Below are 26679 nucleotides of genomic sequence, written 5' to 3' on the forward strand. Positions count from 1 at the left end.
TGTAGACACAAGGCTGCCAGCACAGCACCTTCCTCTCCCGTTCTCCTCTATTCATTAACGACCAGGTAGTGCCTTCATTCTCCTTATTATTATCAACCAGAAATGCTCTACAGCACCGTGTGCGCACACACACGTGTATGTGCGCGCGTGGCTGCGTTCGTGCGCGTATTGCTGATACACTCCAGTGCAGTGATGGTGAAAGGAGAAGGAGAGGGAGGGATGGAGGGATGGGGGGAGGGAGGGATGGGGAGAGGGAGGGATGAGGGAGAGGGAGGGATGGGGGAGGGAGGGATGGAGGAGAGGGAGGGATGGGGGAGGGAGGGATGGGGGAGAGGGAGGGATGGAGGGAGGGAGGGATGGAGGAGAGGGAGGGATGGGGGGAGAGGGAGGGATGGAGGGAGGGAGGGATGGAGGAGAGGGAGGGATGGGGGGAGAGGGAGGGATGGGGGAAGGAGGGATGGAGGAGAGGGGCGGCGGTGCGGCTGGAGTGGGGGAGGAGGAGACCTGAGCGGTGGGTTCAGCGGCAGGGCAATGAGAGACTTCCTGCGCTTCATCACTCCCAAGGCCTACCTCAGTCAGCTGGTGGCCCACGGCACAGGGCTCATGTCTCATTCTTATTAGCATCTCTGCTGCCTCCGCAGAGGACGTGGGCGTGCGCCAGTGTGTGCGTGCGCGCGTGTGGGCGTGTGGGCGCGGAGAAGAAAGAATAGGTGAGAGGCTAAAGAGGGAGCTGGCGAGTAAGGTAAATGATTAAACCATGAAGATGGTCGCTTTAGAACATGGGGGGGGGGGGGGGGGGGGGCTGGCAATGTCAGTATTTGGTTGCATGGCATCACCACTAGTGTCTATTTTAATAGACATGAGGCAGCCCTCACCCTGTCACAGCCCATATGACATTCTCCAGTTAAGCCGCGTCTCTTGAAGGCATCATTAGCTGCCAGCATGTCCCCCAGCTGCCTGAGAGTGATGGAGCCATTTGAATACCAGCGTCGGGCTACACCTCCCCTCCACCCCGGGTGAGAAATAAATGATATCAGTGGCACGCTGCAGACTGCAGGTGTTGTCATGGCAACACCCACTCTCGGCAGTCCACCGTGCCAACCCCACCCGTCTCGGAAAGAGGAGTCACGCGGAGGTCAGAGGAGGCGCCGCGCGGGTTTAGATGCGCGGTCCGCCCTGTGTGGCACGCGCAGTGGTTTTACAGCCCGTACCAGCGGCTGTGAGCAAAGTGGTGGTGGTGGAACACACCTGTGCGTTCCCTGACCGAGTCATTTAGTGACGGTCTTCACTGAGTCTCTGGTAGTGTGAGCTGGAGTTGAGGGAAAGATAGCAATTAAAAAGAAAAGAGGAGTGAAGTGATTGTGAAGAGTCATGCGACACAAAGCAGTTACTCTTAGCCTCACTGTGGCGTGTGCGCTGCGTGTTGGGAACGCAGATGGCCCCCGCGGTTTCTCCTTAATCAGAGGCTGGTGTAGGGGAGGCATGCTTTGCTTTGCATATGCGTTTCTCACGGCAGATGTCATTTAGAACTGCAATGAAATGGCAAAATCGATAACCAAACCTTTAAGAAGCGCATTTGTTAATGGAAAAGGTGACATTACTTTCATATCAAGTGGGAGATCATCCGTCGTGTTTTCGCCCTTCTTTCCACGCCTTTCTGCCTCTCACGCGCACTAAATCAACACTGGATGGAGTCTCTGATACAAAACCCTCAAGTTCACGTGTAATGGCGATGCGGATGCTTGCAGCCCCATTACATTCTTCCCTGGCTCAGAATTCATTCCTCATGACATCATTAGAGCAGCGCGTGTGCAAGGGCTGAGGACCACATTAGGCTCGCAGTGCTGGGTGTGTGGTAATTAGTTCCCACTCGCTACTGCAGCCGCTGGATGGATGACAGCCCCGTCGCATCTAAATGTGCTCCGCGTGCTCGTGGAATACTAAAGCACTTTGAAGTCTGTGGTCACTCGCTTCTGCTCCGTCTCAGTGTTCCGCGGGTGTCTCATTGATAACGCTGCCGTGGCCTGGGTCTATTTGTCACAGGCCAGGTCTGGAGCGCTCTCCACTAGTTGCTCGTAAGTGCCACGACCATTGGCTGGCTGGCTGGCTTCTGATTAATAACTGAACAGAGAAATTGCCTTGCTAGAGTAATGACGCGTTTTGAGCCAAAACTAATTTAGGAGATAGGGCTGCTTTGATCAGAACCTTCCCGGAGGAGGTGTCATGGCCGACCAACTGAAGTATTTAAGACTCCATCTTAACATCTCCGCACCTGTCTTTTCCTACTTTTCTTCTTGCATTAAGGCACTGACAACTAAGTACATATATATTATCAAGAACTTATCAAGAACGGTTCATGAGTAGGTTTTTTTCTGCTGGGGAATTTTTTTACCTGTTTTTTTAAGCCTTCAGTAATTTGTTTTTCTAGAGAAAGGAAATATCACAGTGTGCGTCCTTAGCCTCGTACATGTGTTGCCTGTTCCTGTCTACATGTTCTCTGATATAATGCCTGTCTCAGATATGCCTGCTATACATTTACCACATTTTGCAAGTCAGATTATGCATATTGGGGGACAGCATCAGCAGGTGTGTACTGTGTGCTGGACAGCTGCATTATCAGTGGGCAATATACTGTGTGTAGGGGGAGAGCAGTATCAGTGGGCAATATACTGTGTGTAGGGGGAGAGCAGTATCAGTGGGCAATATACTGTGTGTAGGGGTGCAGTACCATGAGCAGACAACACACAGTGTGTAGAACATGATAACATGTTCACGATAACATGATGCTGTTCTTCTTCTCACCATAATAATCTGGAGAAGTTGCTGATGAATTGTTGTAAGGAACAACAGCTGTGTGTATAATTGCAGTTGGAATTCCCCAAACACGAATTAATTCACGAACTTAAAAATCTAACCAAGCAACTTTCTGCTTCATTACGGAAATTTAATAGGTAATTTTATTTGATAAATATTCCGTTTTTTTTTATTGTTTTTCTTTTCTGATTGGTACCTGCTTTCTGAAGGTCTGGCAGAGTCAATATTTCTGTTGAATACCCAAAACCAGTGTTTCAATATGCAAATAAGAGGAAAGCCATGATACACTCTGATGTTTGGAAGATGGCTTGCTGGCTTTTCTTTCATAGTTCTCCACACCTTTTTCTGGTATTTAAGTGCCCAGTGCAGTAGATTAAGGATGACAGTGAATGACAGATGTTGGCTATTGAGCATAAAATATAAGCAAAGGACAACTCTTATGCCACTGTAATTGCTTTAGTAAGCTTAGTACTTTCCCAGTACTTATTGCCTGAGATAAAATGAGCACACACAACATAAAAATATTTCAAACCACAATATCATCTGTGGTATTCTTTTCCATGTTTTAATTTTGTTTAGTTTTTAAATTTGCCTTTCATAACCTCTAATTCTCTTTTTCTGCCGTAGGAGTATAACATCTTTGGCTGGTGGGTTGGAGAGCTGGATGGTGCAGTTGGCATCGTTCCCAAAGAGTTCTTACACCCTGCATATATTGTTTGAGCTGTTAAAAGTATATGATGCAGACTTTATAGTTATTTAGCCTCCCGAATCCAGAGACGGACACATGACAATCCTTCGGCATCTTTACATCTAATTCATGACAAAGATGAATAATTATTTCCTGAAGATGAATATTGTTTCCTGATATACAGTATGTTATCCGTTACATGAAAATTTTATTGCAGGCTATTTAACATAATGCTTAATGCTACTTGTATATCTAGTAGTAAACTGAAGACATTGTATGTTTGCTGTGCTGGTTTGTAACGAAAAGGTTATACATAGTAACAAAATCCTCCCAATAATCACATCTGCTGGCTAAATTACAAGTACAATGACTAATGTATTATATTTATTCTGTTTTCATTTATATAAATAAAGCACATTTAAAAATAAACCTAATTTAATGTTATTTATTTATAGTGGTTAATCTGGGATTCCCAATAGTCCAATGTGAACTTGGACTAAACTTGCTTTGTAGATTCACATATAAAACCTTATTTTTTTCTTATTATGCATTTACTGAACTATAGATGAACTGCACTTGTTTCTAAAAAAAAAAACAAAAAAAAAAAAGAATTTCAGAAAGTGCTCAAGTTATACACCAGAAAAAAGCCTGAATCTAATTTTGTAGTTACTCCGCTTGTGGTAGCCTGTTGATAAGTGAGCCATCTGCTGGTGAGCAGTGGAAGTGCACCAGCATATGCCCAATTATAGGGAATGGTTGCGTCAGTCTGAACTTCTATGTAGAACGGGAATACATTTTAATGTTTCAAGTGGTGTAAATTTGTATTTAACAATTATTTGCTATATTTGTATTCAATTACTTTAATAAAGAAACGTAAATACTCACAAAGCTGAAGTAACTTTCACACTCTAATGGATCTCACCATGACAGACTTTAGTTTATCTTCAAACAAGTACATTTTCAAAACAATGAATTTAAAATAAATTAACCAAAGGACTGCATGAAAGCAGTGAATTGTGAATTCATTACATCACCGTATTGAAAAAAACATTTTATTCAGCAAAATTCATCACCCTTAAAACAAACGGGACAAAAAAGCCATGTGAAGCTTTAGGGATTTGGAGCCTTTTCCAATTAAGATGAAAATAAAAGTAAAATATGTAAGTATTCCAATTTCATGAAATAAACTAACTAAATGAACATAAAATAATGCACAAGTACAGCTTTTTCATCTTAGACTACATACATTAGATGGACAATCAAGTGATTAAGTAAAATACAGCATCAATACGAGCTTCAGAGCTTCTCAGCTAGAGAACCTCCGCCTCATTAAGAGTCTCTGTATGTCTTACTTCCACATCGGTCACCAATTTGAGTCTAAAACATGGACAATGCCTTAGAAATGCACTACGCTGCATTTGGCTTTTGTGAAATTTAAAGAAATCCCACTGTTAAGATATTTCTTTAATTAAATACCACAAAACAACTTAGATAACTTCAAGCTGCACATTCAGATCGAGTCTCCATACATCAAATGTCCACTAGGAAATCGATACGGATTCTTTAAAGGGTTTTAAACAGTGACCATATATTACAGTTCCGTCACGAGCGGCATGTTGGACCACGCTTGCTACCGCTGCCGTGTCTTGGTCTGGTTTTAATGGTTTCATAAAAGCGTTAGAACCAGCCCAAGGTTCTGGCTAGCTGCGTGGACAAAAAGGGAGGGGCTCCAGGTGAGATTGTGACCGTTTTTAGTAGAGAGCATCCGTGTTGCTGCTCCGTGGTCTCTTTATCTTCTCAATGTTCTTCAGGATCATGTCATGTAAGGTTACCTGTGAAACGAGCCAGGTTAAAGGTCACTGGCCCTACTACTGCATCAAACCAGTCCTCTCCTGTCATACTGCAAGTCTTCCATGTCCACAGTCACTTACAGTACAAAACTACCAGGACTCTGGTGCAGAGTGTTGTTACTTCCATAAATGATTATGTGGATCTATGGGGACATTTTTGAAAACTTACATATTGATTTCTCAGTTCCGACACGATGATCTTGAGACTGATGTACTCTTTCTCGTCAATCTCTGTAACTGTGCGCCGGTAGTCCTCCTGTTAGGCAAAAACAAACTTTTGGAAAAGACCTGTGTATACTCTAAATATATATGGTGTAGAACATTTATAAATGGACAGTCAACATTTTGTCTGTTTTGAGACTATATTGAGCAATTAACGATTTAATGGAATAAAGTGTTAGAATGACCATAACCACAAGAGTTGCCTTCAGTTTTGTCCACAGTGAAATGCACACTGAATGAGGTTTAGGACAGGTCAATATTCCACTTAGAGACCATAAAAGCTCCTTCTACTCCGTTTTGGGCATTTTGAAGCATTTGCATGGATCAAAGCAGTAAATATTATTTTGTACACTTTAGAATTAATCTACAGCAACTGTCGGCAGTGACATTATCCATAATGGCACCACTGTTTCAAACACCCCTTAAATTGTTACATCCCTTACATTTTTCATCACTCTGGTTCATGTACATCCATGTTTCATAAGTCCACAAGGTTTTACAGGACAGTAAGGTTCAAAACAATCTACATCTCTATATGTAATGCGACCACGTTGACACACCCAGTGCATTGGTCATGTCTGTGATGGACTTCTTATGACTTTTCAGCTTCAAAATGACCTGCTTTCCAAGAGCAGCCTTATTTTCTACAGCCTGCACAGTTTATACTAAAATATTAGTATATTAACATCTCACTTACCACATGTGGATATTTGGCTATTTTTGAAACCAGCTTTGCTCTTGTGATGTAGTATCTGTATGCAAGAGACAGTAGAACTAGATTCAACAACCTGACCAATTTTGAATGAAGCTGTTACAATAAATCTGACTGGCTGTTATACATTCCACGAACTTCCAAATGAACTAGAAACATTATTTTGATTTGTTACATACGAACATTGTTGTTACTTTTCTATTATCAACATACAACGTGCACTTCCATATTAGATCATGAACTGGCTCACGATGGCAGTACCTGGATATCTGGTCTAGATAAGAAGCTGCTTCCCCTTCCACTGTTCTGAGCTCAGCCACGGTCTCCTCCTGTAAGTCACGGCGATCCATCAGTGAGAACCCCCAACATATTCAACAGCACAACGTGCAGAGCAGAGTTCACACCTACAAAGCTGCTGCCTGGTAAATGAAGTAGCTGGCACTAAAGCATGAAACCAAAGTGCCAGAAGTAACGATCGACCTGTGGAGCCAGACCTTGCCATGAATCCCAGGATATACTGGAGGCAGTGCAGACAGCTGTGCACAAAGGTTTGAAAGGCTAAGCTAAAATGCATGTCCGATGTGCTCGCTATATCTGGCACTGCGTATATTTTAGGAGTGGTGACCAGAGCCACTGGCTAGGTATACCTGGTGCCTTATGACACCAGGAAGTGGATGTTAAAAATTGGCCACTCTGCTCATGCATGAAAATTCTGGGGATTTAATAAAAGCGACAGTACCTGGCTGCAATTACACGTTTTTCTGACAGGTTCATTACTTGTTAACTAAACTAGACCTGACCTGTTAATGTACTAAGATACTTTGAGATTTGCTGTCTTGTGAACTTCAGGCACTGCATAAAACAGACCAATAAGACCAAGCAGTTGTACCTGGATCGAGACTCCAAAATTGTTGCCGTCTTCTATTCTCGGAATTAACAACTGCACCCACATCTTGACCTTCACAACACAAAGATAATGTAAATAACACACAACAAAATGTGCAATGTTCTTCAGGACAGTGAAGCAATATTTGCTTAGACTGAACGTGGACGTACGGTGTTGCATTTCTCTATGAGGGTTCTGATCTCTGGCTTAACTTTCTCAATCAGGTCCACCAGCTTGACGTTACTCTTCATCATCCCACCAGGCATAATGAAGACCTTGGTCCCGCTAACTACAGGACATGTGGGGAAATTACAGTGTAGCTTCCGAGACACACATATCCAACCAAAGCCACACAGACACACACACACACACACACACACACACACACACACACGCATGTACACACACACAAAAGCACACACACACTTCAGACTGCAAAATTCACCTTTGTCCTCTCCCGCTCCGTCCTCGATTTTTCTCTTTTTGGCATTTTGCTGTGGAGGGATGGAGTCGTGGTTAGTTGCTCTATACTCTGCCCCAGAGTACACCTAAGTAGAAGTAACCGAGTCATTCTCCTCAGGCTGACCAATTTGGCGGACAGCATACAAGAGGAATTCACACTCACTGGCTGAGTCCCATTGATAAAATGAGCAGGCCAGAGTACCCTAAGCGCATCTGTGCATAAGCAAGCAAAATATCTAGTCAAGTTAATAGTACACACTGTGCTTAACAGTGAAGTACTAACATTAACATTGATCTCCCATCACTCACTTAGGCTTGTAGTTATACCTAAAGCCTTGTTTGTCACGTTCGTTATTTATATGGACTCTGCATGTCTGCATCAGTGAAGATTCAAGCTCCTTTTATCCACTTTAAAAACAACCAGTAAAAAAATCCCCTGGCAACTTTAATCCTGTGTAAATATCCATGTCATTAAATATTCCATCATATCCTGTTGTAAAGCAGTCACACTTTTTTTCAAGCATGGAAGTGCTTAAGACTTTCCAACGGTCTTCTCAGAACACGCAGGCTTCTACTAGATAAGAGTATTTTCCACTACATGTATATTGTATGTTAAAATCCAGGAACGATTTTTATTGAAAAATGAAGGAATGTGGAATAATTGTTTTTATCAAGTCCAAGTGTCCTGGGTCATAATATCCCAAGATAATGTTACATTAATATTTCAAGCAGCAATAAAGTTTTGTAATTGTGACCAGCAAAAGTTACATATCACATGTGGAAATTTGCTGTCATGCCAAACTGTAAATCAAGTAATCACTCACATTTCTTTAGTTTATATTAAGATTTCTTATCTGATGTAGATCAGTCATAAACAACACGTAGGTCTTATGACAAAATTACTTTATGGACATTTGTCCAGAAAACCAACGTTAGTACTCAAGAATGATTATTTCAGCTAGTATTACACAGTGACTTAGTTGAAGATAGTTTGGTCTAAAGTAATGTGATGCACAAACATCTTACCCCTTCAAGTCCGTCATGGATGTCTGTAAGCAAAATTGGATCTGGGACTGCCAGGTTTATCTCTGAATGGATTTCCTTCAGTTCACGGATATTTAAGATAGGATCCTGCAAATTCAAATCTCTCTTCAATATACAGTTATATATAATTAGGGTTCAAATAAAATGAAACATTAAAATAAGTAATAGTTTCAATTGTTATTATACATCACCTTGAGAAACTGATCCAATTCTAGCAATTTCTTGGGGAAAAAATTTGCAACCAGATCTTCTGCCTACATGTACAAAGACAGGACCATTAGATGGTCAATGTGATGGCTAACCTATCTGGCTCATTGTAATAGAGAAACTCACCTCTCCCGTGATTCGCTCCCTGAAAACATCGACCTGTAACGGGGGGAAATAACGCTTTATTACCGCGGGCCAAGACTCAAATCTGAGCAGTTCAAGTGACAGCTGGTGTAATGCACTGGTTTCATTTAGCCAAACGGTGCGGTGTTTAGGTAGGACAGCTCGCCACCCTGTTATCCATCTAAATGTCCAACCGAATAGTTCAGAACATATTCCAGCGTTACTCCGAGTTTGGCGAAACTTAATAAACATTTTCTAGCTTTTCTAATACCCAGTTTATTAACACACAGGCCTCGTTGGCCAAAACCGTTTGGTGTCTTTAGCTGAACGTTAGTGACACCAGCTCAAGTCATGGGCAGAAACGGCGCTGAACGACACCGTCAACACCATTAAACCCGTATAAGCGGACAACGTCTGCAACACGACCAGCCGACGGTCTACAGAAACAACTAATATCAGTCTGAACTGACGAGCGTTCCGCGGCTGTGCGCGCGGGAAAGTTAGCTAGTTAGCTTAGCCTGTGAGCTAAACGAGGCTAGCCCGGCACCGGCTAGCCTGTGAAGCTAGCATGCTACTACTAGCTCACTGGCTAACGTTCGCTAATATTTGGCCTAACGCCCCCTTTAAAATGAATAGAAATATAGTAAAATGAATGTACCTTTGACTTAATTTCACTATCCACCTTTAAGAGCGAAGACATCTTTTTTTTATTCAATAACTGGGAAAGATAGAGATTGTCTGAGCAGCATTAACTGACCGTGTGGCTTATCACTGTCAGCCACAAGGGACCTTAGAGCGCGCGTGAAGATGACGTGGAAACGAAACGGTACGCGAAGCGCATGCGCAAACAAACCCGTCTATGTTTTCTATATATATATATATTTCTAAGATTTAAATCCCAGACGCAGTTGTAAATAAGATATAAAAATGGCTTTAATGTAAGAACAATTTCCCAAATTGCTTAGAAGCTTGCAAAAGAAACAGAACAGAAACGTAAGGAACGAGACACTTCCTGTTACGTGGTTAACGGGGGCGTGTGCAAGTTAAACGATGTAAACAAGAACGCGAAGGCAGGACAGATAATGTTTGCTTCTTCATCGCCCTCGAAGAAAACATCGTTGCTTTAAATGATATATTTTACGTGAGCCTGGCTAATAAACATGAACCATCCAGTCACTGTCAAAGTGAATTTCAGAGGGAACGTGAAGAAGTTTCCCGTCCTGGATCCAGAGAAGGCACAGTGGGAGACGGTGGAGGCCTGGGTAAGCAGCCTGGCTGCGCGGCGCTTGTGTTGCTGCTGCGAGCTGCGTTCACACGTCTTAGTCCCAGAAGGCCGAGCCGAGGCCTACATAAACAATAACACACAGAGGCTGTTCGGCAACTAACTTGTTATCAAAATACCCTATTTGTTAGATGTCAAATATTGAATCTTAAATGTTCGAGAGAAAAAAAGAGGAGAAAATCAAACGCGAATGTATTTTGTGTGACCTGGACACAGTCGCACTTGGCTGATGACACACTTAAGAAAGAACCATAGTGAGCTACCTGAGCTAAGATTGTTCTCAGCGATGTTTTAAAGTTGTCGGTTACTTTTCTGTGTTATACTTTTAATGTGATCTTTTACTCCTACTTATCAATCCCGTCAATCTCTTATTGTCCTTAGATTAAAACGACATTCGGGTTATGTCATTTTCAAGTTAAATATTTTGACGAGGACAACGAAGAGGTGAGCATTATCACAGCTATGGCGGCACAATACACTAAACAGCGTCTCAAAATGTAACTTCTTTGGGAAAATAATAGTTACTGCCACAATACAATAAAGCGGCTGTTGACGTTTTTGTTTTCTGAATTTCACAGGTATCTATAAACAGTCAAGGTATGTGACACGCACAGTGCCACTTTGTGTCCATGTGTGTAACTAGGCATTAAATGGCATTGCTTTAAATAATTACCAAATAATTTCTAAATATTTTCATGCTAACACATTACAACCTTTTTAAAATTTCCCATTAGATGAGTATATGGAGGCTTTGAAGGTAGAGCATATTCCATCTTCTTTAATGCTAATGCTCTTTTAGTATAAGTTTGGTCCTTTTTGTAAAGCACAAGGACTTGTAGAATTTATTAATTACATTAATAATTACATTATCTAATAACATTTTGTAGTTACAATATCTGAAACATAATTGGTGTATATTCATGTCCCCTTCAGAGTGCATTTAAGCAAGCCAACCAACTTCACATGAATGTGTATAAGATGAAGGGTCAGGCTGAGGGTGGTGCAGTGAAGCCTGAAGTTAAAGAACTTCGAATTGATCCTAGACCAGCACCACCATATCGGGCCAGAGTGAAGATGGCAGACAAGGAGACACAGGTGACCCCCGAGCGGGACTCGGTAAGGTCTTTCTCTTTTTCTTAAATATTCTACATAGTTGTAGGTGTTCAGTATAACACTTAACTAAAACTTAACTAAAGCCTGTCAATTCATATTCCTTCCATCAAGAACTACATTTCAGTGATCCTGCTGGGTTTTTTTTATTTCTAGGTGGTTGTGAAGGAAAACAAAGTGACCAAAGTTGAAGAGGAGGCTGTTCCAGCATGGTTTAAATCTTATATGGACAGAGTATGTATGCCCTGTATAAAATCTCACTGTGTGTGTGTTTACATAATGTAGAATCTGTTAAATCAGTGTTGTCCTAATTGTTTATTATATGTGAGTTATGCGATTTTCATTTTGCAGCACATTTTATATTTGTTCAATAAAACGTATCTTGTTATTTTCCCAGTTCAAAGACCAGGTAGTGAGGGAGGTGGTGGACAAGATGTGCAGTGAGTTCTCTGGCCAATGCTGCACACATCGAGTGGACCACACTTCAGAGGAGCCCAGCACTTCTGGGACTCAGATGGCCACAGTCAGTTCCACAACACCAAGAACCTCGAGCTCAACACCCATGTGCAGCAGTTGCAAGGGCCCTGCCACAGGGGGTGGCTATCACTGCAGGTAGGGCGTGTTTCGAGGTGTCTTATGATTTGAATTAATAATGTCCTATAAAGTATTTTCTACTATGAATAGAAAACAGTGTAAGTGGTCTTTGTTTTTATCTGCCCAGCGTGTGTCCCTCTTGCATCTTGTGTGAGCCATGCAGTCACAAACACGACCCAAGCCATCACTTGAAAAGAACAAGGACCCCTTTGTCTGTTCCGGAGCGTGGAGTAACTCCAGAACCCAGGTCATTCCTGTTCAGCTGCCTAGCTCTAGAACGGCTCATAAAGCCACTCATAATATCTGACATGGTCACAGTTAACTTAGTCATAAAACACGATCATTAAAAAAAGCACTGATTTTTAACTTTAGTATTGACATTTTAAGATTCAGACATTTACACGGGTTTTACTGAGTGTCCTTTTGCTTTGGCACTCTTTCAGGTTCTTGCGGCGTGGAGACCGAACTGTACGCAAGGCCGAGAGGCAGCGTCTGAAAGCGGAGCGCAGGCAGCTGAAGGCGGAAGTCAAGGAGATCAAGAAGAAGCTGCGGCTGGAGAAGAGAGGCCTGCTGTGGAGCGGAGCAGCCAATGGCGCTTGCAGCGGAGGCCTTGGCCCCGCCCCTGGCCCCGCCCCTGCTCCTACCCCTGGACCAGCTCCAGCCCTGGGCCCAGACCCTCAGTCCTCCAGTCCAGAGTAAGGGCCGTAGTGAGAGGGGTCAGGGCTGGGTGACCTACCTACCCAGCCCAGAACAGTCATTATCAAGATTGTCTTATTGTCTGTTATAGTTGCGTTTATCGCTGGCAAGTGGATGGAACTACCTCAAATGCACCCGCTGCCTTTATTGTATTACGTCCTTTTTTTAAGAAAAAGAGAAAAGAGAGAAAAAACCTTTTTTGCTATGAGCTTCAAGAAAGAGACAGAAGCTGAATCAAAGCTGTACTCACAATGCTCTGTGCACTCAAACCAGGGGTCCCAAGGTCTTCTGCTCCACCTTGGTGCCCACAATGACTGCCTTGTTTCTGGATGAGAATCTACCAGACGGCACATGTCTGGAGCCTGGCACCAAGTTCATCAAGTACTGGAAGATGAGGAATACTGGCAACATCAGCTGGACCTCTGAGACCAAGGTATTATATAGCAAAGGGGCACATACATTAGTACTGTGAGCAGTCATGTTTCATGGTATGACGCAGGAAGTGCTTTCTACGCTTCTACACATAATGGTGAGGTTTATTTTTTTCTTCCTTCCCCACCTCTTGCCGCCTCCATTTGCATGTGGGCCATGTGTATTTGTCTCTGTAGCTCAAGTTCATGTGGGGGAACCTGGCGCTGGAGTCAAGGGAGCAGAAGGAGGTGGCGGTGCCCTTCTTGAAGCCAGGCCAGGTTGGGGTGGTGAGTGTGGCGTTTGTGGCGCCCATTCTGGAGGGCACGTACACCTCCCACTGGCGCCTGGCACACTGCGGGGTGCAGTTTGGCCCCCGTGTGTGGTGCAGCATCGTAGTGGTGCCTGGCTCGGGCCAGAAACCCAGCCCTCACTGCAGCAAAGCCTTGGTGAGTTGATGAAGTAGGTTGTTCCTCATCGTTCTGTTTTGGCTCTGGAAGCAGATTCTGTTCTTCTCCCCAGAGGACAAGCAGTCCTACTCCTTAGCATCTTTTCTAACTACACGTAATATAGCATCGCTAAGTACACTAAGTCTGCTATGTTATTACATGTAGATTGGAGAATAATTTCTCTTATTATGAGAATCCCGTTCGGGCTTCACTAGGTTATGCAGTTATTTCGAGTTACATTTGAATGGTGATGTGGGAAGGAGAGAGAATTGTCTCCTCTCACATGAAACATCACATACGTTTTACTCAATCGACATCCTGGGGATCCTTAATTGGTATTTTGTGTCATGTTTCAGAGAGCTCAGTGAACTCATGTATATTTGTGTGTATGTACCGTATGTACCAGGCTCATCTTTCTTCTTTGGTTCATATTGTTAAGTGTGTTTTACTTGTGCTTTGTTGTGCAGAGTAAAGCCAGTGTGCTGGGGGTGGAGGGCATGTGCTGTTCTGGCTCCAGAGCGTGTGAGACTCAGGTGTCCTCCAGCTGTCAGAGAGAGTACTACATTCCCTCTGTAGACCTGCTCACTGCCCAGGTGGGCCTTTAGAAGCACACAGCCTCGCACTGCTGCAGCTGCTATGTGGAAACTGGCTGTAATAAGCAGTTTTTTTTAAAACCTTCTCTTCTCTTTTTTTATTTTTAAGGATCTGCTTTCCTTTGAGTTGCTGGATATAAATATAGTCCAAGAGTTGGAGAAAGTTCCAGCCAACACACCAGTTGGTAAGTTTTTGAAGCCGTCCTCTCATTTTTGGGTTCCTGGTCTCTGTAGAATTAAGACTTTTGGTTTAGCTCATTGTGACCACATACAATTGTTTTGTGTTTTTTTTTTTTCTTCCAAACTGCCCAGATATGACCCCATGCATGTCCCCTGTCCCTCAATACGGACCTGTAATTGGAAAGCATGGAGCCAGTCTAGTCAAAGATGACACTGATCACACAGTCACAAAAAAAGGTAAGCATGCAGTTTGTGCTTAAGAGGTTCCTATTGAAATGCCTTTACTGGCTGACTGGTTTACTTTTTAGCTGTATTATAAAGTAAAGAACATATGTTACTCTTAGCAAGGTGGTTTTCTCTTTCTGCCTGACCTAAAATGGTGCTGTGGGTGGACACATTCTTAGCGTAGGTGTGTGTTGGGTGTTTGTGTTAGGGGTTCAGCCCCAGAGGCACGTGGACAGTGTGGACACTCAGGCCCACGAGGAGGGTGATGATGACATCAGTGGGACGCAGTTTGTATGTGAGACTGTGATCAGGTCCCTGACTCTGGAGGAGGAGCCCGAACATAAACCCAGACGGCGAGCTCGAGCCAGCCACACCCGGTCTGAAGGTGAGTGGCTTTTTTAAAACCCTCACGCATTGCGAGCAGGTCTTTATCAACTTTATCATCTTTGTAGTTACGTTTCATGACCACAGCTAGCATCCATCTGCACAGTAGGCAGAACAGAATGCGTATATCTGATTATCTGACTCCCTTACAGTCCCTGACCCTAGCCCCTTTAACGAGAGGTCTTTGATGGAGAGGATTGACAGACTGCAAATTGTGAAGAGGCCAGAAGCACCACTCCCCGTCCAGCCATCACTTATAGTGGAAGAGCTTGTTGTCCCAGGTGAAAACCTCTTTCATTCCATAAACTTCAAAATGGTGTTTTATATCGTGCTGCCACCTGCAAACGCACACAGTTCCTCATTCATAGTCCTCATTTCGGCCCTTGCACAGTCCACACCACAAATCCTACTGTTCTTTGTGCAGCCTTTGCAGTCATTGGCTCTAATGAAAACCTGTACACTGACCCTGCTGCACTGGAGGAAGAGGAAGGGAAAAGGGAAGAGCAGGAGAAGGATGAAGAAGCAGGAGAGTGGGACGAGGTGAGCAGCCAGGCCTCCTCGGCATCCTCTGACGACTACATCGTCGTCCTGCCCGACTGCTTTGACACTTCCAGACCCCTGGCGGACTCCATGTACAGCTCCGCCATGTCCCAGCCGGGGACCGTCTGCACCACAGAACCCCAAGAGGCGCTGGACCGTACCACTGCACGGGGGGAGATGGCCGAACCAGCGGCCTCCGCTCAAAACAGCGTGAATAGGTTGCTGAGCACTTCTCAAATCCTCAACACTCCTCCTCTGATTCCTGAAGTGGTTCCTGCACCTGTGTCTTTGACGCCGCCCCCAACCCTGCGAACACACAGGTCAGGGCCTTAAAAAAATTGTATTGTACGTTCTAGACACCAGGACTGCATTGCATTTTTTTTTCATATTTCTCCTTGCTGAATCTACTAACCCCAGATTACTCTGTACACTATATGTCCTAACTTTATTAACCCCAGATTACTCTGTACACTACATGTCCTAACTTTATTAACCCCAGATTACTCTGTACACTATATGTCCTAACTTTATTAACCCCAGATTACTCTGTACACTACATGTCCTAACTTTATTAACCCCAGATTACTCTGTACACTACATGTCCTAACTTTATTAACCCCAGATTACTCTGTACACTACATGTCCTAACTTTATTTTGCCTGTTGCCATCAATGTAATGAAATGCACGAGCGTGGGTTGATGTCTGTGTAAACGATTTTCTTTCTCAGGTCTCTAAAAGCGTGTGAGACTTTGATTAGACCCCAGGGAGCGGAGGAGAGCAGGTCATGCCCACCGGAGGATGGTGCAGATGGTGAGTTGCTGGGCAGAACAAGGGAAACCTGCTGCAGGTTATGGAATGATGCCTGTGTGGATTTGGACCGTAATTTGATGTGAAGTTGCAACATTTCTAGTCAACATTTAATTTCTGTTATGACATTTTCATCAAAAAAGTACAAAAGTGGACCATGTCCATATCTGCTTCAAGTATTAGAAATGTGTGCGTGCATGTGTGTGTGTGTGGTGTCTCAGGGATGAGTTCAACACATGTGGAGGCCCCAGTCAGTGCCTTTGAGACCTGTGGCTCTCAGGATCCCAGGTAAAGCCCTTCAGCTCTCCCTCAGTAATGCACGCATGGCCTGCTCCTGCCTGTCTTCCCACAGGTGCAAACCACTTTATGTGGGAATACCATGGGGAACTATAAAGTTTAGATTTACTTTAATCTAAAATGTACTTTTTAATGATTCAGTTCTTATTAATAACTTAATTAATTAATAATATATTCATAATACTGTTGATCACATGGCTTTCCAAAAACTGAGTATAATAAAAAAAATTTACTTTTTAATGATTCAGTTCTTATTAATAACTTAATTAATTAATAATATATTCATAATACTGTTGATCACATGGCTTTCCAAAAACTGAGTATAATTTTTTTTTTCTCTGATGAAACCAAAATCATATTGAATGCAATATATATTATTTTAAATATAAAAATCTGTAAATATAATAGTATATTATATTTAATAGGCCATAAAGGCACAAACATCTGACTGCCTATGTGGGTATCACTGTTGTTTAAAAGCACCGACGTGGAGAGGATGTAGAGAGGAAGTAGCTCTTGCTGTGGTTGACCAAAATCTTGATAAAAGCTTTGGACAGCTCTTTTTTTATCTCAACCATAACATTAGAGGAACACAGCAGTCATGAGAGAGATTCTAAGTTCAGTAATAATACAGCTGACAGACCGTATTGGTTTATTGTTTGCAGGCTCCGTCATGGTGGCCTAACTGAAGGCCTGGTGAAGGGGGCCCTCTCCGTGGCAGCCTCTGCTTACAAAGCTCTGTTTACAGGCCAGAGCAGCTCTACACAGGTACTTTCTCTCCCAGGAGCACAACACGCTTCTGCTATGGTTTTCACTTTATCCTTATCTTTCCCACCACCCCCACGTGTCCAGAAATAGACAGAGCCAACTGCCAAATATGTGAAAGCCATCGTCCTCCTACTCTATACCAAAGCAAGCTGAAGAAAAATACTGATCACAAGCAGCATTAGCCTGGTCCAACAGACAAAAACGTTTCCAAAAAGTCTTGATGTAGCATTTAGTGGGTCATGAAACACCCAGCTTTGCCTGATGTTTACCTGTTTTGCCTGAGCGTGTGGTTTTGCCAGCACTTGTTGTGCATAGACACCGAATCGTACTTGAGAGTGACCTTTGACACATTTTCCTAAATTCCACACCCCCTCCCCCCCAATCCACCCACAGCAGTCCAGTGTGGAGCCAGCGTGTGAAGAAGCTTCTCTGATAGCTGTGCTCCAGGAGATGGGCTTCAGCGACAAGCTGCTGAACCAGAGGCTGCTGAGGAAGCACCAGTACAATCTGCTGGATGTGGTTAATGAGCTGGTACAGATGACCGACAATGAGTGGTACATGACAAGGCACTGAAGAAGAGCACCGCGGCAGCCTTCTCCATAACGACAGTAACCTCGGCAACACTGACATAGGAAGCGTTCGTAATGTTTTCTAATTGGGATGTTGTTCTCTGGCGACTAGACTCAAGTGTGATGTCAAGGGCTTGTGGTGTGCTGAAGGCACAAAGCGGACTCTTAAAGAGCAGGGTGGCCACATTCAACTGAACATAGAATCAGCAGAGTGATTACTCGATTGTATAAATTCTATATGTTTTTAGGATATTATGAAGAGCAAAGCTAAGTAATGGGTTTATTTATCTGATCTATTTTTCTCTAAGCTTAGTAGTGTTTTACCAACCCAGGCGTGAATATGCTCAGCAATGATGGAATGATGCACTAATGATAGATAATGATTTGAGGGGATCACTTGGTAGGTGAGGCTGCTTTTAGAAAAATATCACAATTGCAAGTCAGATGTAGGATATGTAAGAACACCTTCAGTATGTCAACTGCTCTCTGTCACAGTGACCTCTATAATCTCTTATTCTGAATCACACTAATCGCTGTAATGTTGAACCATGTCCCACAAGGTTTTTCCCAAATCCATTGGAATGTGCTATGAGCTTTTGAGTCATGCTTAACATAGCCAGTGATTGGTCGAGGTTTTGCTAGGCACCAGTTGTTGGATGTCCTATGTGTACTAGCAGTGTGATCGTTGAGCTAATGGCTTGAGTTTATGTGGCTCTTGGTGTCCAAATAAAACATTCCATATCAATTGTTAGAATCATTCTTTTTTTAAGCTACATTGTTTTTATTTATAGGTGACATGTTTTGATCAGTTAATTAATTATTAGAGATTCAAATCAAAGGTGATTCTATTTTTATGTTTTCATGACATATCCTCAAATTAATTATAGGCTATGTATAGTATTTTATTGAGAAACATAAAAGTTGTGTGCATCACCCTTTAAAACACCATCTGGACACTTCCCCTTTTTGGAAGACAGGAAGTGGAAACTTATGCTGTTTATAATTCAAAACATTTAAAGGTGTAGTCAATTAAAACTCGAGTAGACGGTGTTTAACACGCAACGTTACTCTGATATGCTGTTGATTTGTTTACACCTTTACCCAGACAGCCTTGTCCAGAACGATTCACAGAGGTGTTCTATTCTGTATTAGAAATAGCATCTACTTGCGTTTCAAATGCCGTATGCAGTTTGCCACCATCATGAATTTTCGAGTAGCCGACAGATGTACTACATTTCATTACGCGACCAAAGCAGTTTTCATGGTGTATCGGAACGTTGGCGGAAAATCTTTCATAAGTGGGCGGAATACGTTCGTGTGACCCCGTAGTGTGCTTCGCGTTTGCCACGTACTGAGTACTGAATAAAAGCTGACCACATTATGCAATATACAGTATATGGGAGGCTATTCCGAACACCATATATCTTTAAGCGAGCAGCAGATATGAGGCAAGAGTGCAAGAAATGACAGTAAAAGCTTTTTTTATGACCCACTGAACTGAGCCGATTCGTTTGTAACTGCTTTTGTTGCTTTAAACAGCCTGTGGCAAAAGGTGATGTCCAAGTTTATCATTTAGTTTTTACGCTTGTCAAAAATTATTCTGTTTGCGTTACAAAAACCTTTGAATGAGTACATCAGGGAGATATACATATTTTGTGAGCTTTGACACACGGGCATTTCACAGTTCATTACAGATACGGAGGGCCCGAGGCCTGTTGGTCCGTATGGCGGGTTGACTGAGGGTAATATTGTATGTGACCGCTAGGCGGCGCCAGTACACGCTAGCTGTTAAGTACTGAAAAAGAAGGAAGTGGTTGCACGCTCGGATTTATCCACGATCTTGGAAGGCAAGGATATTTATTATTTATACAAAGTAACATTAGACTTAGGTTACATATGTGACTGCTGCTAATCAAAGATATGTAATTGGATCCCTATGATGTGACGGTAGGTTGAACATTAATAAACGTTCGGCAGGTTGGAAATGATTTTGAACTTTGTTTCTGGTATGGAAATGTAAAGCGAAAACAATGACTGATCAAAAACATTGTCCCGACAATAACTATTAAAAAGAATTTGTTTAATTCTTTAAAAATAATTTGTTTGCATTCTTCTGTGAATTATTAACGGAGTTACTCAATATCTAAACTACGACAGAGACTCAGAACCTGCGAGAACATTTGTTTAAGTCGTGCAAAATACCAGTCAGTAATAGTTTCCCATGATATTGTTTATTTTACTCAAATAGGTCCTGTGTGATTTTAGTTTAGTACGCTAAACGTCTTTCCGGAACTTGGTTTCCATTTCTTGATTTGTTGAGAATTGAAACCTTCAGTGGTCTAAAATAGCCTACAGTATATAAAAGTGCCTATAGTAATACCTATACTCCAAGAAGTTTACACCAAGTGGCCAAAAACCTATTTTAGTTCAACAAATTAAACTTGGCTTTAGGCATCTAAGTAACACAATGTCTTGAAAAACAAACAACAAAACAGTGAATATCTTGTATGAATTGCACTGTGCTACACATTTAACGGCTACCCCAACAAAGCTGCTTGGAGTTTGGGTTTGAGGGCTGTAGCGCTATTTTGTTTTACCCTTACCACCCTCTGATTCCACATGTCCTGTCCTGAAATGTATGTTTTCAGGAAAATAGGCGTTGAAAACAGAGTTCCACTTATTTTACCTCAGGAGGTTATTTGTTCTTAGTGTAGTTATTTCTCCCTTTCTGTAGATCGGAGCGTTTTGAGTTATGATGGGGTTAGACCAGTTCACTGAATAAAGCAGCCATCATGACCATCAACAACAAAGAGAATCGGAGGTTGTCCAAATGGCTGGACTATGGCAGCGTCAATGGGGAAGGACAGTGGGACCCATGCCCTACTTGCCAGGGGACAGGACGAATACCTAGAGGTGGGTTTTACCTACAGTAAAGCTATTTTTAAATAATTTTTGTGTTTTTATTAGTAGAATATGTAAATCTCACCAGGCCCTTGTTTACCTCATTTGCTGTGTAACTTCAAAACATAAGTTCAAAATTGTATCGTTCTTATTTTATGTGCTGTGTATGAAATACTAACAATCTTTGGTTTTTCACAAGTTGATAATGGAAGTGTGAGTAAAATTTTGTTTTGTTAAAGGTCACTGTAGTTTTCTACATAGGAAGTATTTAAATATGTGTTACAGAAACTCACATTATGTTAAATGTGATGTTAAATGTATTGCTCTTCTTCCCTTTGTTAAGGATTTAAAGTTTAGGTCCTAAAAACGTTTTGCTGTCTGTTCAGGTCAGGAGGCCCAACTGGTGGCAGTCATTCCATGTAGTGACCAAAGGCTAAAGCCTCGCCATACGTGAGTGTCATGTGGTGCTCACTTATACAGACCTTAATTACCCTGAATCGTGGAGCTGTAGAATAACCATTGGGCAACAGCAGTAAGACAAACATATAGTTTTGTTTAGCATCTGTGATTCTTTTATAGGGTGAAAATAAAGTATGTCTTCCAAAACATCTAAAATCATTTGAAATTTCACTTGATTTATATAAACAGATCATTTCAGTTTAAACTCTGATATGTCAAATTCGATTTCATTTTCAGCCATTTTAAGTTAGTTGGCTGACTAGTTTTCACTGATTGACAACAACCTTAAAGTTATTCAATATATTTTATATTGGATTTAGGTCAGGGCTTTGACTAGGTAATTTCAGAATGTCTTTTTCCAAGCAAGCCACTTCAATGTACCTTTGACCTTATGCTTTGGGTCATTGTTCTGCTGGAATCAGAATTTTGGGCCCATATTAAGGTATTTTTGTATATTTTATCAAGGTCTTCTGCAGAATCACCACACACATCTCCATGCTACCTTCCCTAAGTCTTGACATGTTCATTGGTCTCTGCAGATGAGAAACATGCCCACAAAAATCCAGTACTGTTCTTCACGGTCTGGATGATTGTGTTTTGACAACGAGCCATGTTAAATTTCCACTAAATGCAACATTTGGCGTTCATGCCAGAGAATTTTCCTTTAGTTTTATCCGACCACAAGACCTTACAGGCTGTTACAGCATCCTTCAGGTGTCTTTGTAGAAACTTTAAACGGGTCTCCAGATGAGCCTTTTTGAGAAATGGCTTTCTTTATGCCCCTCTGCTGCACAGGCCAGATGTATGCTATATCTTTGATATTTTGTTAGGCACATGTTTTCCTTTGCTGGCCATAAAATCCTTTAGGTCTTTCAAGGTTCCCATTGGTTCCTGGTGGCCTACATGACCAAGTGTCTTCTGTCTGGTCATCTAGTTTTGATGGACGTCCAGATTTTGACAGCCTTTGGGTGATATCTTGCACTTTCCTCTTCTTAATGATAGACTTAACAGTGCTCCAGGGTATCTTCAAAGCTTTGTAAATCTTTGTACATCACTCACATGACATGTACCTTTACACAGATTTGTCATGACATTATTTTGGGAGGGCTTCAGAAGTGAGGATGCTTTTTTCACTTTGTGGATGGACATGTGCATGTTTGTAGATTAACAAGAAAAAATATTTATTATAGGTCATCAAAATGTCAATGTATTTCTTTTCTATGTGCTTTTTGTTGTTACAGGAAGCTGTATGTGTGCCTGTCTGTTTTGCTGTGCCTTCTCCTGTGTTCCCTGATCCTGTTTTTCCTGTTCCCTCGGAGCATCGAGGTGTCCGCCATCACCCTCCAGTCTTCACTCATCTATTTCACAGCCAGTGACGTTCAGATGATGGTCACAGTAAGCACATACTTCCCAATCCGGGCAACTTGACACTATACAAGCATTTTCGTATTGCAACATCACTGTCAGGAAACTGAAAGCACCCTAACCCTTAAATCTGGCCATATAAGAAACGTGGTTTAGAGTTTGGTACCATGCCCCAATTCACAGTGGCTCTAAAAACTGAGGGTGTGGGACACTAAACCAGCACATTAAATTATTACCTCAGTGACTCATCTGTGAGTGTCAGCTGCAGAATTCTCTTAGTAATATGCAGGTCTACATCACTGCATCTAATCTGATTACATCATGGTTACATCCTGAGTTCTTCATGATCATAAAACCCTTATTTCTGAAATGTACAACATAGTTCATAGAAATATCTGGAAGCTGCTAGAAACAGACTTCTTAAAATTGTTTGCTGTCATTTCACTCCTTTCCTTTATCCTTTATGTCTAAACTATTAATCTTTGCTGCTGACTTGATTTGTGATTTGTGTCCAACCTATAGAATAAATTAAACCTCAGCAATCAAAACTTTGTCACTGTCCAAGTTCATGACCTGGATCTGCAAGTTCTGATTTACGACTCTGTGGTTGGAAAGACTAAAATGCCGAATGTAACTACACTTCTCCCACGCTCAAAGAAAGTGGTAAGTTCTCTCTAAAAGACATTATGGAGCTTGTGTAAAAATATATTTACATTTGCAAAATTGGGATCAGGGCAACTAGAATAATAAAGATGTATTTCATAATAACTTGAATGAATTCTGCATTTGCTGAACAAATGTCTTTCCTTCTGCAGTTCACCGTTGTGACCAACATGACCATTGAAGATCCTGGCCTAAAGTATGTACCATTTATGACTGATTTCCTTTGTTGATGATCCAATATCTCACTTATTCCTCCTCATTTTCTTTAGCCACACACACATAAGATCTTTTGAAAGTGGTTCTGTATGAGTGAAATGTAACCATATCTACTAACTAAGGAAGTGTGTTAGGGAGGGCGAAGGGCAGCTCCACCCACAAGTGCCTCCATGTGCTTGGAGAAGGTCACTAAACACTCTGCAGCTGAACTGTAGTGTTGTGGTTGACTGCCTAAAGTTCATGGGACAGCCACGGAAATAGCAAACTGTCTTCTAAAGCACAGACTATTGGTAGTTTTTATCTCACGTTCTAGGAAATGAAATGAGCAGTAATTATAACCATAAAGAAGCAAACAATATTTATTAAAGTGATTATCATTTCTGCTATAAAGTGCTGCTCACATGATATGCAGAATTGGATTGCTATGTAGTACTCAAATAAACCATCTTATGCTACATAGTGGTTTCCCTCATGGAGGCATGCACGATTTAAAATGGATTTAGTACTGAATTTCTGAAACAACCATACCACTAGGAGTCAGTATAATGGCTTTAATACTGTGAAGAAGAATAATTGAAAAAAGATGCATTCCTATTTGTTTATTAAAACTGTGAACATCCCTACAGTGCCTACTGCAAGTCGAGTTCCATCCAGATCCACACTTTGTTTTTGCATTTGCAGTAAGTATGCTTTTTGTTCACCTAGTCAAAGTTCACTTAATTAACAGGCTCAATCATATCCTGGTGCCAGTTGATGATTTTCCAATGCCATTTTATATATGAACACTATAAATTCTGAAAGTTCATCTTGGTGTCATATGGTGTAACCTGGAATAGTTCACAGAATAGGCTAGTAATATATAGAGCAGTAATTGATATAATCTTCTGTTCTCTACAGAATGACTATAAGAGTGTCTTACCTGTCTCATGGGGAACAGCTGTCTATGGATACCTATGAGTATATTGACTGTGGAACAAACTCTACAGGTCCCCATGCTTTTGAACAGCTTCACTGACATACCAAGTTACAGACAAATTAGAACTAACCAAAGAAGGGACTTTTCACTCAGATTATCTTGGCTTATATTCTCTTATCTATACACATTTCTCTGTTGAGTTTATCAGTAGCATGGTCAGCAAATTTTAAGAGGTGATGGTAGTATTCTCTGCCTTAACTGAAATGAACTATAACACATCATGATTCTCAACATGTAGTCATTTGCTGAGTGAACTGTATGCATACATACATAGGATGCATTCTGACTTCTGCATTCTGCTGCATACTTTGATTTGCACTTTAAAATAAAGTACTAGCTAAGAAACATTTTCTGCTCATTTAGTTCTTTTTTTTAGCCTGCTGAGGAAAGTGAAAAATAAACACACTTGGCAATGTGATGGCGCAGTAATGACAATCAGACTTCATCTGTGCGGAGTCCTCATTGGTGTTATTTATATTGTTAAAGTAAACTCAAAAATAGTTTGATTAATTTTTTTTTTTTTAACATTGTTTACATGAGTGTTACTTTGGGATAGGATAAGGAACAAGGAAGGGATCAGATGTTTCCTGTTACACTGAAACTCTGGGGCTGCAGTGACGTCTGTACTCTGCCTCCTCACCACTGCTGGGAGTACTGTGTAGCCTGAACAAGCAAAGCATGCAGACTGAAGATGATGATCTGGCCTTCAAACTGTTAACTGCTGAAAATCTTGCTATGACTATGTAACCACATTTGCTTTAGCTGCTATGTGCATCTCATGGCTTAGTCTTTTGAATAACACTTGACAGAGAATTCCAGTATTTCTAAAAACGTTCTGAAAACATAACAGAAACCTGGAAGACTTACCGTGTATCTGTTCTCAGTCTTAGCACTATATTGGTCTTTTTTTACATGCTGACAACGGCAGAGAATTTGTTCCTCAACCACTGGGGTTAAAAAAGATGGCATTTGCAAGGTCAACAGACAGACTGAGATTCATTTTGTAACTGTATAAATTAAATAGCGAACATCAATTCTTGCATGCTTGCATGCATAGCATACCCAGAGGTTCACTGGATCCTGTCTGCGCCGCAGGGTCACTTTGACCCTCTTTCAGGGTGCTTTGCTTTTGGCCATCCTATGGCAGTGCCAGGGTCATATAACAAACACATGTTGTGTAGCATTTCTGAAATGACTCAACACCAAGCATGCAGCAAGTCCTAATCGTATCCAACACACGCCATCCACCAAGCAAGGGGGCGATGGCTGCAGTGATCGACGCTGCTTTGAATGAGGGACCGATACTTACTGAAGCACCTGGCCTGGTTTTGGTTGCCAGTCTACGGTCTAATGCGTTCTGTCGGCGCCGGGCCTCCCAGTGCATCGCGGACATCCTACACCGCTCAGTGAAAGGCCTACGAGGGGGGGGGGTTGGATTTATGTGACTGTTCAGCGGAAAGTAATTTGAGAGTCTCAATTTCCTGATTAATGTAATTCAAGCTCAGATGCTGAGAAGTGTCCACTGTCATTCATAGAAGAATAAGAAGAGGAAAAAGAAGAAAAAAAAACACAAAGCCATCGACATTTAATGTAGGTATAGCCTACAGTGCAAAAGTACACTTAAAACATGACGCTGGCTGAAGTATTCATTTGTTTCAAGGAACGCATTTCAGAGTGGAAAAAACAACCTCAGCGGGATGTAGGCTACTAATAAAACCTTCTAGAAGAGCTAAAATTATTAAAAATGACAGTAAGAATTTGTCGGCTTGACTTAAAAAAATAATCACACTGAAATGCAAGCAAAAATTCAAAACATTAACAACAACAATCACTTGTAACAACGGATTTTTACATCTGCTATGGACTTACCAACATAAGCCCTGTGCAGTCTACACACACATCCGTCTGCACTGGAGACAGCTCGCGCTCGTGCGTTCCCTAGCAACTTTCCGTACAACAAAAAGACGCTTAAGCAAATGAAAACAAATCGTGACGTCATGCATTATCTCTCTCTCTCTATCTTTCTCTCTCTCCCTCCCTCTCTCTCTCTATCGTAAAGAAACACAGCAATATTTAATTCCTAGATAACACAAACTTCCATGCTGATAAACAGTTTAATCGGATCTGATGCACGAGCACCTAATAAACTCACGATGGCGCCACCACGGAACACAGTAAACCACCACGC

The 26679-nt window shown here is 41.9% G+C and overlaps 4 protein-coding genes and 1 long non-coding RNA gene across 10 annotated transcripts in view; 3 read left to right on the plus strand and 2 right to left on the minus strand.

Moving 5' to 3' along the window:
* skap1 (src kinase associated phosphoprotein 1) overlaps window positions 1–3935 on the plus strand; it is a 52497-nt gene extending 48562 nt beyond the window's left edge. For 2 of the 3 annotated variants that reach the window (XM_077000455.1, XM_077000457.1), the window contains one exon: window positions 3442–3934. In XM_077000455.1, the coding sequence (XP_076856570.1) occupies window positions 3442–3534 (93 nt within the window). In that variant the 3' untranslated portion in view covers window positions 3535–3934. Of the gene's footprint in view, window positions 1–3441 lie in introns of all 3 variants that reach the window. The other variant, XM_077000456.1, reaches the window with a different exon arrangement.
* A 605-nt stretch (window positions 3936–4540) lies between these two features.
* Window positions 4541–9815, minus strand: psme3 (proteasome activator subunit 3). 2 transcript variants are annotated; one of them, XM_077000460.1, is made up of 11 exons: window positions 9667–9815; window positions 9012–9044; window positions 8870–8932; window positions 8661–8765; window positions 7618–7666; window positions 7343–7461; window positions 7176–7244; window positions 6548–6615; window positions 6272–6326; window positions 5522–5608; window positions 4541–5334 (listed from the first exon to the last, which is right to left on the minus strand). In XM_077000460.1, exons 1-11 carry the CDS (start codon window positions 9706–9708, stop codon window positions 5254–5256), a joined length of 771 nt encoding a protein of 256 aa, XP_076856575.1. In that variant the 5' UTR covers window positions 9709–9815; the 3' UTR covers window positions 4541–5253. The 2 variants fall into 2 exon arrangements, with proteins under 2 accessions (XP_076856575.1, XP_076856574.1); XM_077000459.1 differs by having other exon boundaries at window positions 7618–7720.
* A 226-nt stretch (window positions 9816–10041) lies between these two features.
* On the plus strand, window positions 10042–18656 carry nbr1a (NBR1 autophagy cargo receptor a). Of its 2 annotated transcripts, none has more exons than XM_077000463.1 (21): window positions 10042–10270; window positions 10672–10734; window positions 10869–10887; window positions 11025–11047; window positions 11224–11406; window positions 11557–11634; window positions 11798–12012; window positions 12122–12241; window positions 12438–12689; window positions 12964–13123; window positions 13299–13547; window positions 14015–14140; window positions 14250–14325; window positions 14453–14557; window positions 14754–14930; window positions 15082–15210; window positions 15354–15789; window positions 16198–16280; window positions 16499–16565; window positions 17240–17342; window positions 17739–18656. In XM_077000463.1, exons 1-21 carry the CDS (start codon window positions 10169–10171, stop codon window positions 17913–17915), a joined length of 2943 nt encoding a protein of 980 aa, XP_076856578.1. In that variant the 5' UTR covers window positions 10042–10168; the 3' UTR covers window positions 17916–18656. The 2 variants fall into 2 exon arrangements, with proteins under 2 accessions (XP_076856578.1, XP_076856577.1); XM_077000462.1 differs by having other exon boundaries at window positions 10043–10270; window positions 17736–18656.
* Window positions 18657–19603: 947 nt separating this feature from the next.
* tmem106a (transmembrane protein 106A) lies at window positions 19604–24838 on the plus strand. 2 transcript variants are annotated; one of them, XM_077000465.1, is made up of 8 exons: window positions 19604–19758; window positions 20646–20824; window positions 21199–21262; window positions 22513–22666; window positions 23159–23299; window positions 23452–23495; window positions 24142–24195; window positions 24413–24838. In XM_077000465.1, exons 2-8 carry the CDS (start codon window positions 20704–20706, stop codon window positions 24528–24530), a joined length of 696 nt encoding a protein of 231 aa, XP_076856580.1. In that variant the 5' UTR covers window positions 19604–19758; window positions 20646–20703; the 3' UTR covers window positions 24531–24838. The 2 variants fall into 2 exon arrangements, with proteins under 2 accessions (XP_076856580.1, XP_076856579.1); XM_077000464.1 differs by having other exon boundaries at window positions 19695–19858.
* On the minus strand, window positions 24413–26662 carry LOC143510773 (uncharacterized). Its single transcript, XR_013130080.1, has 6 exons — window positions 26644–26662; window positions 26361–26436; window positions 25801–25906; window positions 25554–25629; window positions 25359–25438; window positions 24413–25154 (listed from the first exon to the last, which is right to left on the minus strand). It is a non-coding gene; the product is annotated as an uncharacterized LOC143510773 (long non-coding RNA).
* Window positions 26663–26679: the final 17 nt, after the last annotated feature.

The sequence above is a fragment of the Brachyhypopomus gauderio genome, chromosome 3, assembly GCF_052324685.1.
Source record: "Brachyhypopomus gauderio isolate BG-103 chromosome 3, BGAUD_0.2, whole genome shotgun sequence".
Taxonomy (NCBI): Eukaryota; Metazoa; Chordata; class Actinopteri; order Gymnotiformes; family Hypopomidae; genus Brachyhypopomus; species Brachyhypopomus gauderio.